Below are 15,077 nucleotides of genomic sequence, written 5' to 3'. Positions count from 1 at the left end.
CGCATTCTGCGGACTGTCATCCACGCCACTGCTTACCGGTAACATAACTATAATCGTAGGGCTGTCACGACACGTCCACGAAGGATGAGACGAAAGAAATGAGCCTTTGGCAAGTTGACTGCATCCTCAGTCTTCAGTGAGGTTCTGGGGCAATGAAAGCTTGTTTGGGGAAAGTTGGCCGGGCCACGAACTAAGCTTTGTTGGGAATAAGCGTCTTGGCCACTTTCTATCTCAGCGTCGATATTTTGTGAATGTCCATACATAGTCATGCCAGCACATATTGAGGTATTCGCTATACAAGAAAGTCTCTCACTCTTGTTTGAACAGAACCTCGCTTAACAACGTGGTAAAAAGCAACTTGAGCCGTCCTTATCATCCAAGACGTATCCGAAGCCACAAAAGAAATGCCTCGTGTTCGGTTCCATCGCCCGTAAATGCTTGGAAAAGAACTGGCCTCCCACTCTTGACCCTGGTTACAACGCCATCGTTTGACAGGTGAGATGATACTTGCTTTTGGCATAACAGACGAGATACTCGGTTCTTGCTGGCCACTGGCATTGAAGAATTGAGTCAACCAACTTACGTTTTTCACCTTATCTCCCAACTCTCGCTTATCGTGGTGCGCCTCCAGATTGTCATGGCTGTCCTACAAGATAAGTTAGCCCAGGCTTACCTACGTCCAAGTATCACTCCCTGATAATTCCACCTAGGTAGTTATAAGCGTTGCAGCGCTTTGACTCTAGTGGCCGGCCCTTGTTTGGCTTGCACATGCCTAAATCTGAGTTCGGCTGGCCTGAATGGCTACAACGTTGATTGTGTGGCGCACATTTTACGTGTCAAGGTCATCTAGACCCTCTTGTGCCGTGCCTCCGAAAAAGCAACTTCTTGGGGCAAAGATCTTTACCCCATTCGATGCCGTTGTCCAGCTTGGCTATTGGCTCTTATCTTGGAATGACAATGGCGGTCTTGGTCTTGACAGTCCAATCTGAGGGCCGCTAGGCGAGGCTTCTGGTGCTTATCAGTAGAACACGGCTCGAGCTGAAATGCGGGCGGCGATCCAAACGTCACAGGGATCCCTTCCGAAATATTTGGTCGGGCACGTTCGGGGGAGCCAATACTTCATTAATATTGTCATTATTCCCTTCATCATCTCGTCCGCCTCGAGATTATTGTGTACCACACAGGCTCTACCACCATGGCGACCTACGACGAGAAAAACTACTACGAGAAGGACATCTCTTCCGCCGTCGAGCCTACGGCCGTCGAGCCCGTTGGAGTTGGTCGCGTGACTGGCTTCAAGAGACGTCTACCGCGCTTCACCCTTGCCGTCCGTCATGAGGAGAGCAGCTTTGCGCCCACGGCGAGCGCCTCCAACGCTGACTTTGACCCGATTCCACCATCAAAGCGCACATGGAATTGGGGCGCATATGTCGCCTACTGGATGGCCGACGCCTGGGCTGTGTCGAACTGGGAAGTTGGTGAGCCATCCTTTGACAAGGCTGCTATTCTGCTGCATTTGAGAGGGCTCTGATTCTGAACGATTGATGATGCAGCTTCTTCTATGATCGCCGTCGGTCTCAGCTGGAAAATGGCAATTGGCGCCTGTGTGCTGGGTAACACCATCATGGGTCTCGTCATTACCGTCAATGGTAGAATGGGTGCCATTGTGAGATGTGTGCTCCTCCGAATGATGGCGCCGAGCTGATTCAGAACAGCTTCACACACCGTTTCCTGTGCTCTCACGTATGCCGTTTGGCTACTACTTCAGCTACTTTGTCGTCCTGTCCCGTTGCGTCCTCGCCATTGTTTGGCTCGGGTCAGTTTGTTCGACCCAGAAATCTGCGCCTCAGGATGCTAACTGCGGATAGTGTCCAAACCACGACTGGTGGTCAATGTATGGAAGTGCTCCTCACAGCCATCTGGCCTAGCTTTGCCCGGATACCCAATCACATACCCGCTGATGAAGGTATCACTACGGCGGGGATGGTGGCCTTTTTGCTCTACTTCTTACTTCAACTTCCCTTCCTGTGCATCCCTTACACGAAGGTATGATCTTGCAGCCAAATCCCCCTTGATTCAGTGACTAACTCCGATCAGGTCCAATACTTCTTTGCATTCAAGAGTATTATCGCCCCCATCATCTTTTTGGCTATTTTCGGCGATACGCTGCACAAGGCCGGCGGCACCATCAGTAATAGCACGGTCATTACCCAAGGCACCACTATCAGCGGTTCGACTCTTGCCTGGGCCTTCTTCGGCAGTAAGTGATGCTCTGCCTTCACAAGAGAACCCGCGTCCTCTGACCAGAACCTTTCCTGCAGACCTCAATGGAGTCTTGGGCAACTACGCCACCTTGGGTTTGAACATTGCCGACTTTTCGAGATACGCCAACAAACCCAGCGCACAGAACGTGCAAGCGCTGGTCATTCCCGCCATCTTCAGTATGTTGGTCACTACACCATTCCACAACAGTCTGCTAATCATATGGAATCATAGCTGTCGTTGGTCTGCTTGGCATCTTCACTGCCGCTGCTGCTCAGAGTGCCTATGGCGAAATCATTTGGAACCCCATTGAAATCCTCCACCTCTGGATGGAGTCTGGTTCTCACCGTGGCCGCGCTGCTGCCGCATTTGGCGCCATCGGCCTGATCATCGTCACCCTCGGTATCAACATCTCGGCCAACTCTATCAGCGCAGCCAACGATCTCATGTCTTTCTGCCCCAAGTACATCAACATCCGCCGTGGTCAGCTTCTTGCTGCCGTCATTGGAAGCTGGGCCTTTGTGCCGGTAAGCCAGACTTCTCGTTCACAAACGCTATTCAATATCCTGCTGACCAGAACGACAGTGGAAAATCCTCGCTTCGGCCGCCAAGTTCCTTGCTTTCCTGGGTGGCTACACCATTTTCCTGGGTCCCATGACATCCATTCTCATGACTGAGTACGTACCTTTCCCAAGACCCCACAACCTGTTCCTCCGCTTTGTCATATCCAACACCGCTGACTCGTTTGTTCCGTGCCATAGCTACTTCATCGTCCGTCGTGGAAATGTGTCTGTGCCCGACATGTACAACTTTCACGGCATATACCGCTACTCGCCCAAATTCGCGACCAACTGGCGCGCGGTTGTCGCCTTCTTCATCGGCTGCACTCCTCCACTTCCCGGTTTTGTCAACAACATCGTTGTGGCAGGCCATGGCACGACAAGCGTCTCTCTGGGCGGTCAACATCTGTGAGTCTCTTTGGTTCTCTTTTCCTCAACAATCATCTTAGCTGCATCGGAACTGTACTGACAAAACTCAACTCTTGCAGATTTGCAATTGGTTACGTCTACTCATTTGTCGCCGCCGGCGTCTTCTACTGGGGCTTCAATCGCTTCTGGCCACATACCGAGTCCATGCTGACCCATCCCGAGACGGGCGAAGACATCATCGCAGCCAACGATGCAAAGAATCTTCAGGAGCGTCGCGCCAGCTGGTCTGAGCGAAGGCCGAGTGCCGTGACGAGGTTCTTCTCAGTGTAGAAACTCTCGCACGACGTGGCTTCCCCAGGACGCAAATCTTTTTGAAAGAATTTTCTGCAGTTTAGAACTGTCGCGGCTACATTGTACGGCCATGTCCTCGGCAGCATTCCCTGGTTCAGCGGAGGATAGAACATTGACTCTTAGAGATGCATGGGGACCGTTGAGTCTGGGCAGTGTCAACCTGTCTGGGGCGCGAACCTTTATTGGGGTCTTTGTGTAACGTCGGAGCCTCATACACCCGGAAGGAATCTAGGCAACAATGCAGATTATTAGAAATGATCATTTCGACCGAGACGTTGGGCTCTGTCCTCCCAATCATTTTACCTCTGACTTTCTCTTGTGACGCCACAGACTCCATACGAGTGCGACACACCGAACCGATCGGAGTCGTTGAGAGGTGGACCTCCTCTGCTACTGTATCTTTGTGTTTGTCTGTGCGATACCCCTTTCGTCAGGTTATACACAACCACACGCTTCCACCCGCGTCTACAACGACGATAGGGGTAGAGTGGATGCGATGCTAAGGCCAAAGTCATGTATAAACCTCTCAGTTTCAGTTGGCGGAATCGCATCTCCTCCTTGATTATTAGACCCAGACGATCTCCACGAGATGTTCGGTGCGCCACCAGCCTTTCCTCACCAGCACGGGGCATCCGCCTTTCCCACCCTCTCTCCGCACCGTGGTCTTATTCCTCTTCCGACACCGACAATGCGGTCGCTGGCTGTGGGACGAAGAGAAACAGCTCCAGGCTCGGTACAAGCGGTTCAACGTACCGGAGCTCCAACGCCTTGCGGCCAAGAGCGTCGGAGCGAGCGCAGGCTTGCGTGTCTATGATAAAACTGGCCGAAGGCGGGTTCAACAAAGTCTTTCGGCTTGTCATGGACGATGATTCCGTTGTCATTGCACGTATACCAAATCCCAACGCGGGACCTTCATTCAAAACCACTGCATCAGAAGTCGCAATGGAATATACCGACTGATATTGGGCTCAGCTAACCGCAGAAATATATATATTCTACAGACTCCTCTCAACAAGATAAAATTTGCACTAAGCAATGCTTATCCTAAACTTCCCGTTGATAATAGTTAAAACGGTCAACTACTGTGCGCCCCTAGTGCCCCCCGCCTTTTGCTTGTTAGGCTCGGGGGCTACAATAAGTCCCGGCGTCAGCCACCATGGACATGATAGAATCTTACCCATCTTGTCGAGTACAAAACCAATTCATATTTCGCCCACCAGCTCCAACGCAACTCAGCAATAACGCCGTTCTCGAGAACAGGGCATAGATCCCAATTCCCCTCTTACACAATGATGAATGTCAGGTATGACCTTGTCTCGGCCCGGACAACCCGCCCTCAGTGGATCACCTGCATCTCTCACTCGTCAGACGCTCAACCCGCTACGGGGACACGGGGACCAAGTTCACCCAAGTCCACCAAGTCCCCAGAGGATTTTTGTCAAGAGTCCCCGCAAAGGGCTGGGAGGTGTCAACGAATTAAGGACCCCTGTGTCCCTACACCACACCATCCAGGCCAAACAAGACAAGAGAGGGGAGGGAGTTCTTTTCAGCTTTATTTGAAGCTGAAGAGCACACGACATGGGACATACACTCGCTTGAGGACAAATTGATAGGCTCCAGGTCTTCCATTCACATCAAAGGGTTCTCTTCACTGCTGCTCACATGCATTGCTTGACATGATCCCGTCTCTCCCTCTCACTGGGTCTCGTCGCAGCCCTTCCCTAAACTCCTCGATGCATTAGCGCAACCCAACACGGTCAACAGTCGACTAATTAGGCGATTTCAGCTGCACGGTCTTGTGTCAAAACGGTGTGGGCAGATGATTCGATTGACGGATTTCGAACACCATCCTCGGTATGGCCGTTGAAGATCGCTCGCGATCGCAACGGCTTTACGTGAAAAGTAGCTGAATGGAGACTTGCACACGTACCGAGTACTGCTAGGAGGAGCTGCCTCAAAACTCCGTTGCTCCTCGAGATGTGGCTTCCTGGCTCTTTTATTCTTGCTGTCCTTACTGACACACTGTCAGAGACAAGATGGATGACAGCGGACCTCTGTACAATGTGCGCATGAAGCGCGGCCAAGGCTATAATTCCTACATCCAAGAAGTTCGCATCGACAATGCCGTCACAATCACGCGGTTTCCAGAGAACCCGGTGCGGACGAGCGCTTCGATCAGCGAAGCCGACACCCTGTCGCCTGAGCACACGAGAAGTGATTCGGTGTCGAAAGCTGCGCCGGCGTCGGCGACGAAACCACCTCTCGAAATGAACGATATCCTGGCGACGTTGACCGAGAGCTTGAAGAAAACCAGTGCCCCCGAAATTCCACAGCAGCCGAAACTGCCGTACCTGCTCAAACTCGATCCCAACGCTCGGCATAACCAGACCGTGACCTTCTCGTCGAAACAGGTCAAGAGCATTGTGGAGATGAACAATGCCATGGGCTTTAATGCTTCAGCCGCGATTAAAGCTACGAGCCTAGGTCCTGGAGCAGAGGCTCGAAGCAGCCTTGCCACTCGGGACGACCTCAATACCAACGACGTCAACTTCCTCGTCCACGTCAAGGTCGTCAATGAGGCCGACGATCGTAAGGAAGAATGGTCGTTCAACGAGGTCCCCGGACTGAATGAAGCGCTCGGAGACGACAAGGACCCAGGTGTAATGAAGGATGCACATTCCAGAAGCGTGGAATTCACCCGCATCTACGGCGACTGCTTCATCTCCGACTTCGTCGAGGGAGGCGAGATCTACGCCTGGGTGGGCATCAAGTCGCAAGACCGCAAGAACTCTCGACAACTGGCCGTCCATGCGTCGGCGCAGTTGACCCCCATGGGTCTCCCAGTGCAAGCTTCGGGGGAAATGGATGCTTCGCAGGAACGCAATCGGCTGTTTTCTCAAGCCACGACCTCGATCCGCATCCAGTGGCGCGGCGGCGGCCAGATCAAGAATCACGACTTCCCCTGGGGCATGGACAGTCTGATCCTGATCGCCAATGCGTTTCCGTCGATGGTGGCGGCGAAACCCGCAAAGATCCGCGCCGTCTTGACCCCGTACACGGCCCTGAAGAGTTTCCACGACCACCGGCTGTCGAACCCGCGAATACCGCTGCCGCTGACCTATGACCACTGTGCCATCTACACCAGCACGCTGTACGAAGACTTCATGGCCTTTCAGGATCTGTGTGAGAAGCTGAACGCCATGATCAAGGACCCCCAGGACTTTCGGAACCGTGACGACGACAAAGCCTCAAAGGATATACAAAAGGCGGCTCTGCAGAGTGGAGATGCGATCGCGACGACACGGCGACCTACCATCGACTTTGGCACGTCGGAAATGGATGACCCGACGTCAGAGGCCTGGACAGACAAGAAGACCCGGGCACTGATGAACCTCGATGTCATCCTTCGAGATCCAACACCCAAGCTCACCAGCATGGACCCGGACCCGCAGAAGCTCAGCATGATGAGACTGCTGTGTCGCTCTTCGATGATCTACATCCAGGAGCAGGCCGCCGGGCTCGTGGTCGATCCCGCGAGGTCAATCACCAAACACGACGACCAGGGCCGGCACGTGTACAGTCTTCCAAAGTACATCTGCCCCGGCGTCATTCAGAGTATATTGCCCATCCCCAAATTTGACAACAGTGGAAGCGAGTGGCGAGACAAGGAAATCGCCGACTTACAAGGCGTCGAGCATATCAGGAACGACCCATTGAATTACTCGTGGGATGTGATCGGAGAGCCCCTATCTCCGTATAAGAGTCACGAGCATTTCGCCATTGGAAATTTCGACCTCGACGACGAAGAATACCCCCAGCGAGTCGCCGTACAGCCGTTTACTGCCGGGTGGTATCACAGCCGGCGTATCCGGGACAGTCACAACGCCATTAGCGGCATCGGGCTCGGGTACGCGAACAAAAAGGCTGTTTGTCACCGCAACTGCAAATCCGTCGAGGCAGAGGAGTCCGGGGGCGTCAGGAACGCCAGCGCGGAAGAGCGAGCGACCATGTTCGCCAACATGTACGTCGGGTGCAAGCCCGCGGGGGACCGCTGGAAACAGATCGAAGACCGCAGCCTCAGCGCCTCGTCCATCAACCGCGTCAACGTCTACTATCGTCCCGGCGCCAACCGCATCGCCGGCATCGAGCTCCTATCTGACCCCAACCCCGCCGATTTCAACGATGACTCGAAACGCGTGACACCCGTCTTCATCCACAAAGCGTGGGACCCCGACGCGACCGCACAGAGCAGTGTGACAGCGAAACTGCCGGATAAGATGGACATGCAGGCGCTGTACCCGGGGGACAATGTCCTGGACGAGAACATGGACAAGAACTGGATGTTTGCCGGATTTATGGGCGCGTTTGAAAAGGTCGGGCCTCCGGGCATGGGGCGGTTCAAGACCGGCAGGGTTTTGGTCAAGGTTGCGGTCGTATGGAAGAAGAGGCCCGGTGTTTCATAAATGTTCTCGTGCTTTGCATCGTCGGGTTTGGGTTACGGGACGGACGAACCGAACGAGATCGGGAATTTGGGTTGTGAGCGTCTCAGCGGATTTTTTCGTGCATTTTCTATGTAACTCCTACCACAGTCTGGCGTTAATTCAGCGCTCTTAGAATAAGAGCCTAATCTTGCGCATAATTTGAGTTGAATAAAAAGCATGACTGGGAAGATACCGTCTTTAGATATCAAACCCAGCCTTTTGTCATAACCTCAGGCGATTGTATCTCACTAGTTCTTGATGTGGAGGTAAAAGCAGCGCCCTTGCTCAAAGTGCTGGAGCTGGAGCCTAATGCCAAGCTGTTCACGTGACTGTTAGATTTCCACTAAGATTGCGTAGATCTGTTAGCCTCTGGTTAAATCACTAGCCTCCGCAAGACCAACTGCGCTACTAAATAGTAGTCTTGACTGGGGTCAACCACAAGCACAATTCTATATCACGTACGAACTGGTTGATCCTACCACAATCCTGCACATGCCACCGACAAGACATGGACACATCTTCTGACCATCTACACGAAAATCCTGCCCTTGGAACACGGGCAACCTGCTGCGAATAACCCTCCCTTGACTTTTCAGGATCTTGGTGTTATCGAGTCGCTATGCGAGGCCTGCGATTCTCTTGGCTATCGAGCACCTACACCTATCCAGGCACAGGCTATCCCACTGGCGCTCGAAGGAAGAGACCTTGTCGCCCTTGCTGAGACAGGAAGTGGCAAAACAGCAGCATATGTCTTGCCCGTCTTGCAGGCCCTGTTGGATCAACCACAGCCACTACACTCTCTGATTTTTGCGCCAACCAGAGAACTTGCACACCAGATCGCCGACGTTGTTGAAACGCTAGGTGCTGTCATATATGTCCGGTGTGTTGTCCTGATTGGGGGCGCAGACATGATGTCGCAGGCCATAGCACTGGGGAAGAAACCATACATCTTGGTCGCAACGCCAGGCCGTTTACTGGACCACTTGGAAAATAGTAGAGGGTTCTCACTACGACTCTTGAGATATTTGATCATCGACGAGGCGGACAGGCTCCTGGATCTTGATTTCGGGCCAATCTTGGATAAGATCCTGAAAATCCTACCGCGTAGACGGACCTTGTTATTCTCTGCGACATTATCGAGCAAAGTCGAAGCTCTACAACGAGCTTCTTTGTCGAATCCTCTCCGAATCTCCGTGTCCTTGGAAAATCAGACTGTCGCGACACTTCTTCAGTCGTACATTTTCATTCCCCACAAGCATAAAGATGTGTACTTGGTACATCAACTCACTGACATGGCAGGACGGACAGGTATTATATTTACACGAACGGTCAACGAGGCTCAGCGAATATCTATGATGCTCCAGAGTCTGAATTTCTCGGCCACGCCTCTTCATGGCCAGCTTTCACAGAGAGCGCGGTTTGAAGCGTTGAACAAATTTCGACGCGGATCTCGAAATTTACTCGTGGCTAGCGACGTCGCAGCCCGCGGACTTCACATACCTTCGGTCGATATCATCCTGAATTATGACCCTCCTCACGACAGGAAAACCTATATTCATCGGGTCGGCAGGACTGCCCGTGCTGGGAAACGCGGTACAGCTCTATCCCTCGTCACACAGTATGATGTCGAGCTGTGGCTAAGAATAGAAGGCTCGTTGGGTCAGAAATTAGAGGAGTATTCAATCGTCAAAGAAGATGCCATGATGCTCTCTCAACGCGTCGGTGACGCTCAACGGAGTGCCGCGCTCCAGATGAAGGAACTTCACGGGAATAGAGGGAACCCAGGTGCCAATCTCCGCCGTCGAAGAGTTCACAAACAGAAAGATCATGATAACATGGACCTGGATGAGGGTTGAAAGCTCTTTATCCCTATGCCACGGGTTGCGTCACTTCGTGTTCATCGAATTGATGAAATTATTAATGTCTGGGGTATATTCTCACGGACACAATGCTGGTATCGACCACATCCCTCAACCTTGCTCGAGACACATCAATTGAGAAAACCGAACACTGCTTCGGGCTGTCTGGTCACGAGAAGTTTCCCGTCTTTGAGATTGCTGGGCTTATTTTGTTACCTCGGGCGTCTTCGCCTCACTGTGCGGACTACCTCCACCATCCGTGTCCTTTTCTTTCCGGTTGTTTTTGAGTGCTCTTCTGCACGAGGAGCATCTCTCTTGATAGAACAGAGCTCTCTTCCGCGCAGTCAAACGGATACATCTTGTGGTAGCATCGTTGAGACCACGATTCTCAGCATTTCCGCGCGATCTCGGCCCGCATTACGGCGATTGACCTCGTCGCACGGTCGGAAGGTATCAACAAGGTACTGTTCGTGCGTGCATTGGTAAACAATGTAGTTGACGTGGCACATTGTCTTGATAGGAGTCAGTAGAAAGAATTGAGTCAAGATATAGGATCTCTATAGACCTCACGCTCTTAGTTGGATTCTCACATGGGAAAGCTTCAGTTTTCCAATCAAAAATTGACGCCTCGTACCATTATTGTTGATGGAGAAGTTGTCATTTGTGTCTTGTATAGCTTTTAACATGCTCACCAGGCCACCATTCAGCTTTCGACGTGTGACAAGACAGGTGGCGCTGAAGTTTCAGCACAGCCTGATTGAGGTAGCTCAAAGCTTGTGTTGATCGGAACGCAAAGACTTTGGCCAGCAGGCTAGACCTTTCTTGCACGGGACCAGGCGCGGCGCTCCGACGAGGAAGCCGTTCGATCGCGGGCGCTGTGACTCAAATGGAGGCGCATGATGTTCTACTACTCATAGGAGGATATATACTATGGATCAAATAGAGAAACGTACTAGTGCCGCTTAGTGGGATTCAATAGATACCTCTTAAGGGACTAGCGTTTCATTTAATAGATGTCTTTGGTGCCCCAGGGTAGCTAACCACTGCAATTGGTGTTCTTTGACTCCACCTGGATTGAATAAGGGCAGCATCACCCTCTTGCTGCATCGGGCGCGAGCTTCGAGTAGTTTTCCAAACCTTGGCGTGTATCTGGTGACAAGCGACGAAGCTCCGTTTTCCTCCTGCCCTCAATTGCGCGGCTGATGCATCTGTTTCTGTTGACTTGATACTCACCTCACATCACCAGCCAATGGAGGGTTTGTTCACCTGCTTGAGATGTGCGCGAGCACTCTCGGGCGTCGCTCGACAACGGCCAAATGCGAGGTTCGTCCAGCAAATCCCCGGTCGACGCAGCTTTACCTCCAGCACCTCGTTGATGCACACCCCACGAGACCAACCGAGAATGGAACAGAACCGAAGCTCTAGAAGGACGATGCGGTCTGCGTCTACGGCTGCCGCTCCTGCAGAAGAACCAGATAACTTCGAACGACACAATATCCCCCCTACCGATTACGGCGAGTGGCGTGCCCATGGCAGAGTGGTCCTGGGACCAGGCAACCTTTTCCACCCTTTCTCCCGGTCCCCCATCCCCGAGATCCGGCAAAGAGCGCGGTTCATGAAGCAGCATGCATTGTGTCCACATCCAGTCCATCAACAGACTCGCGTGCCGACTTCACCCCACGACCCCGAAGCGAGGAAAATCGAAGGCGTGAGCACGGAGCCTCCTGCTCACGTCTCGTTCGAGTGCCCGGACTGCGGCATCGCGACGTACTGCTCGGAGGAACACTGGGCAGATGACTTTGAAGCGCACCTGGAAATATGTGATACGCTGAGACAAATCAACGAGGATGACCACGATTTGAGATCGGGACGATGGTTTCCCGAGTTCGAGTATCCCGGGCCGCAGATGGATGAAGCCTTAGTGAATATGACCAATTGGGATACCTTTCTCTACACGCGACAGTTTGAAGCGGTAAACGACGAGAGGAGCATGCGACAAGTCACAAAGTTGCTGACTTATCCCCTCACTATTGGGAGTGTTTTGCATGAGCTGAGCCCATACAATATCAGGCCTGGCGGGAGGTTGACTCCGGAAGGACTGAAGAGTTTATCAGGTGAGTCTTCGTTTTTGCTCAACACATTGCTCTATGCTGACCCCGACAGCACTCCGGTACACCTTGCATCCACCCAAGACCGGCCAAGGCAAAGACATCAAAGGACTTAGGCTGTCGAGTCCGCCCGTCCGGATATTCGTCCTAGGTGCACGAGCCGAATCATCTCTACCCCGCGAAGTGTGGACGCAGTTGTCGTACCTTTTCCCCCAGTCCCTCATACATCTCATATTCATTGGACCCGAGTCCATGATGAATCGCGACGCCGAGTTTCCTTTGCCAGAGAGGACATCTCAGAATCCATTTGGTGCCATCGTTGAAGACCGTGTTTCGCCAAAGATGAAAATCACCACCTATGTGGACTATTTCCACACTCTGCACGAAGCAAATGCATTCTATCCTTACGACCCGTATTTCGACTGCTTCATGCTGTTCCACCCAGGCCTAGGACACCCCGCCTCTTCATTGGAGTGGGAAAACACTCTGCCTCGCCTGTTGGAGACCAAAATCCCTGTCTTGTGCACAGGTTATACAGAGTGGGATATGACTCGCGACTGGCAGTGGGTCATGGAGAAATGCGCGGGCGAAGTCGACCTCCTCATGGAACCTGGGGAGAACAGATTCCGCTCTTTGAGATGGGACTTGAATGATCTTGACCCCCAGGACATTAGTTGTGGTAACTGGGGTGTGTGGGCTTTCAGAGGCAAGAGGTACGTGATCAACTCGCTGTTTTGGGCACGGCCCTCAGTCCCAATAGCCTATGTGCCCGTGCTTCCTTACTGACTGTGCTTCACTATAGGTACGAAGCTACTCGTCGCGACCTGACTTGAAGTGGACAGAGGACTTCTCCGACATTGTACTATTACAAAACGAGCACGGTGGTGGAATCAACAAGTAGGGAGAATTCGCCCTGCAGTGCGCCATCATGGCTTTCTCAAATACCCAAAGGCTACCATCCCGTAACTCGGCGCAACTGCGCCGAGCTTCTCTTGCAGGTATCAAGGCTTCCAAGCATTGTTGCCAAGTTGGACCAGCGTGCCGTGCAGATAATTCCTGGAAAGGCCATCAAGCTTCCGATCTGTATCTTATTCGTGGAGGCCTTAAAAGGCTTAGTGCTCACAGGCTCACCAGGCAGACTGCTGATGCTTCGAGAGGCGAAATGGTATATACGCCAATATATGTGGATGGAACATCATACCGGATCGTCTGTAGTATAAGTTGATTCAATGGGGGGCACTGCCTCATCGATCATCCTGACGTATCGAAGCCGCGGAAATCGGCAAATACGCCCCTTGGCGCGTGGCAAGGCGTTTCTACTGACCAATGCATGGGTCTCGTGCTAATCAGTCGTAATTGGATGCGCAGTTGAGCCAGTCGATTCCGGGGAAGGAGAAGTTGATGATTCAACATCCCGTGTCCTGTTTGATGTACCGAGTCGAGTTGTAACTCGCGAGAGGGCTGTGCAAACAAAATTGCCTCCGTATCTGCCGTACCGGTTGCTTCTTTGTTAGCGTACCATCTCCCACATATGCATCATATACTGGACGAGAAGAAAGAAAGACTCTTGTGTTGCGCTTTGTTGAAATCTACGCCCGGCGCGTTTGTCACAAATATATTGACCTACAGTACACCACATTATCCCGCCGGCACGATACCGAGGGGTTCACCCTGAAACCTGACCTACAATAATATTCGCAAACCTTTGACATCCCTCTTTTTTTTGGTCGCAAGCAAGAAGTAAAAGTGGTGGTACCAAGTGTGATATTGCGACAATGAAGTTCCTCCTCCGGATAACCCTCCTCTTCTCCGTCATCTCCTTTATCGCTTCGGCCCCTCCTTCATCCCCCTCTACAGATCTCTCGGTGCGCGAGGTCGCATCCCCGCTCGACTTCTTCAACCATCTTGAAAAGCGCAAAGGTGGCGGCGGCGGTAAAGGAGGGGGAGGTAGTAGTGGCAGCAGCGGCAGCTCCTCGTCGGGCGGCTCCAGCAGTGGCGGGCGCAGTTCTGGCGGATCGTCCACAAGACCAAACGGGCAGCCGTACTCGTTTTCGTCGGCGTCCAACGCTGGCGGACGCACGCGCGACGGTTCAGGCACTCCCAAGGCGTATGGGAACAGATATGCGGGCGGCGCGGTGGTGCCGTACACTGCGGGACGCAGATCGCCGACGCTGGGTGTCGCACCGTTCTTCATCGGCGCGGGCGCGCTGGCGTTCTTCCCGGGCCTCTGGCTCTACGGCAGCGTGTGGGCATATCCCTACGGCATCCCGTACTACTGGCTCGACAACGAGGGCCGTAACCGCACCTCCAACGTCACCTGCCTGTGCCAGCAGTACCAGGTCTGCGGGTGCGACCCAGACAACAACTCGACCTTCCTGACCCAGGTGGTCACCAACGGCTCCTCCACGCCCGTCGCCCCCGTCAACACCAGTACCGTCAGGACCGTCTCCTTCGACAACGGCACCACCGCCACTTACATCAACGGCAGTCTCGCGAACGGGACCACCGCCGATGGAGGCACCGATCCCAGCGACGAGTCCCAGGTCAGTGCGGCCGTGCGCGCTGTCGTCGAGCTGAGTGGATACTGGGTCATGTTTGTGATTGTGGGTTGGGGTATGTGGACGGTCGCATAGATTTGGTAGACGCATATACAGAGAGGCAGGAGCAGCGTGTCGCAGACATTGAGATTACGAATACAGAGGCCCGGGTGGGACTTCCACTGGAACGAACACACAACGATGGCCATCACGAAAAGAATGGTGACGAAGTCCCACCGATTTGTTTTACAAGTTAACTCTAAGACGCACAGAGAGAAGGAAAGAGAGAGAGAGAGAAGAAATATGGCTTTCGTCCCGGAGAACAAGTCACCCCCACTACCACCACATCATACCATGCACGGTTGTTTGTGTTTGTGATCGAGTTGAGACTTTACGATGCATCGCGATTTTCTATTCTCATCAATATGCACGACGGGTCTTGGGTAGCGATGTGGTTCTGACTCTGCTCTCGTGGCTTGGGTTTCTTCAACATTGACATAGCTGGTTTTTACCCTGTGGGAAATCCTCCTTTGGAGATTTGGCATATTGA

The 15,077-nt window shown here is 52.8% G+C and overlaps 4 protein-coding genes across 4 annotated transcripts; all 4 read left to right on the top strand.

Moving 5' to 3' along the window:
* Positions 1 to 1,195: 1,195 nt before the first annotated feature.
* On the top strand, positions 1,196 to 3,521 carry Z517_07630 (uncharacterized protein; the record flags this gene model as incomplete). The annotated part of the gene is made up of 10 exons (XM_013426151.1): positions 1,196 to 1,478; positions 1,554 to 1,666; positions 1,716 to 1,816; positions 1,869 to 2,046; positions 2,098 to 2,260; positions 2,322 to 2,441; positions 2,497 to 2,789; positions 2,848 to 2,939; positions 3,024 to 3,230; positions 3,311 to 3,521. The coding sequence occupies 10 exons, from the start codon at positions 1,196 to 1,198 to the stop codon at positions 3,519 to 3,521; spliced, it is 1,761 nt and encodes a 586-aa protein (XP_013281605.1).
* Positions 3,522 to 5,578: 2,057 nt separating this feature from the next.
* On the top strand, positions 5,579 to 9,879 carry Z517_07629 (uncharacterized protein; the record flags this gene model as incomplete). The annotated part of the gene is made up of 2 exons (XM_013426150.1): positions 5,579 to 7,975; positions 8,530 to 9,879. 2 exons carry the CDS (start codon positions 5,579 to 5,581, stop codon positions 9,877 to 9,879), a joined length of 3,747 nt encoding a protein of 1,248 aa, XP_013281604.1.
* Positions 9,880 to 11,131: 1,252 nt separating this feature from the next.
* On the top strand, positions 11,132 to 12,776 carry Z517_07628 (uncharacterized protein; the record flags this gene model as incomplete). Its single annotated transcript, XM_013426149.1, has 2 exons — positions 11,132 to 11,996; positions 12,046 to 12,776. 2 exons carry the CDS (start codon positions 11,132 to 11,134, stop codon positions 12,774 to 12,776), a joined length of 1,596 nt encoding a protein of 531 aa, XP_013281603.1.
* A 989-nt stretch (positions 12,777 to 13,765) lies between these two features.
* Z517_07627 (uncharacterized protein) lies at positions 13,766 to 14,623 on the top strand (the record flags this gene model as incomplete). The annotated part of the gene is made up of 1 exon (XM_013426148.1): positions 13,766 to 14,623. The coding sequence occupies one exon, from the start codon at positions 13,766 to 13,768 to the stop codon at positions 14,621 to 14,623; it is 858 nt and encodes a 285-aa protein (XP_013281602.1).
* Between the last annotated feature and the right edge of the window lie 454 nt (positions 14,624 to 15,077).

The sequence above is a fragment of the Fonsecaea pedrosoi genome, assembly GCF_000835455.1.
Source record: "Fonsecaea pedrosoi CBS 271.37 unplaced genomic scaffold supercont1.5, whole genome shotgun sequence".
Taxonomy (NCBI): domain Eukaryota; kingdom Fungi; phylum Ascomycota; class Eurotiomycetes; order Chaetothyriales; family Herpotrichiellaceae; genus Fonsecaea; species Fonsecaea pedrosoi.
The sequence above is the reverse complement of the archived record's forward strand: the minus strand, read 5'-3'. Positions and strand labels throughout refer to the sequence as shown.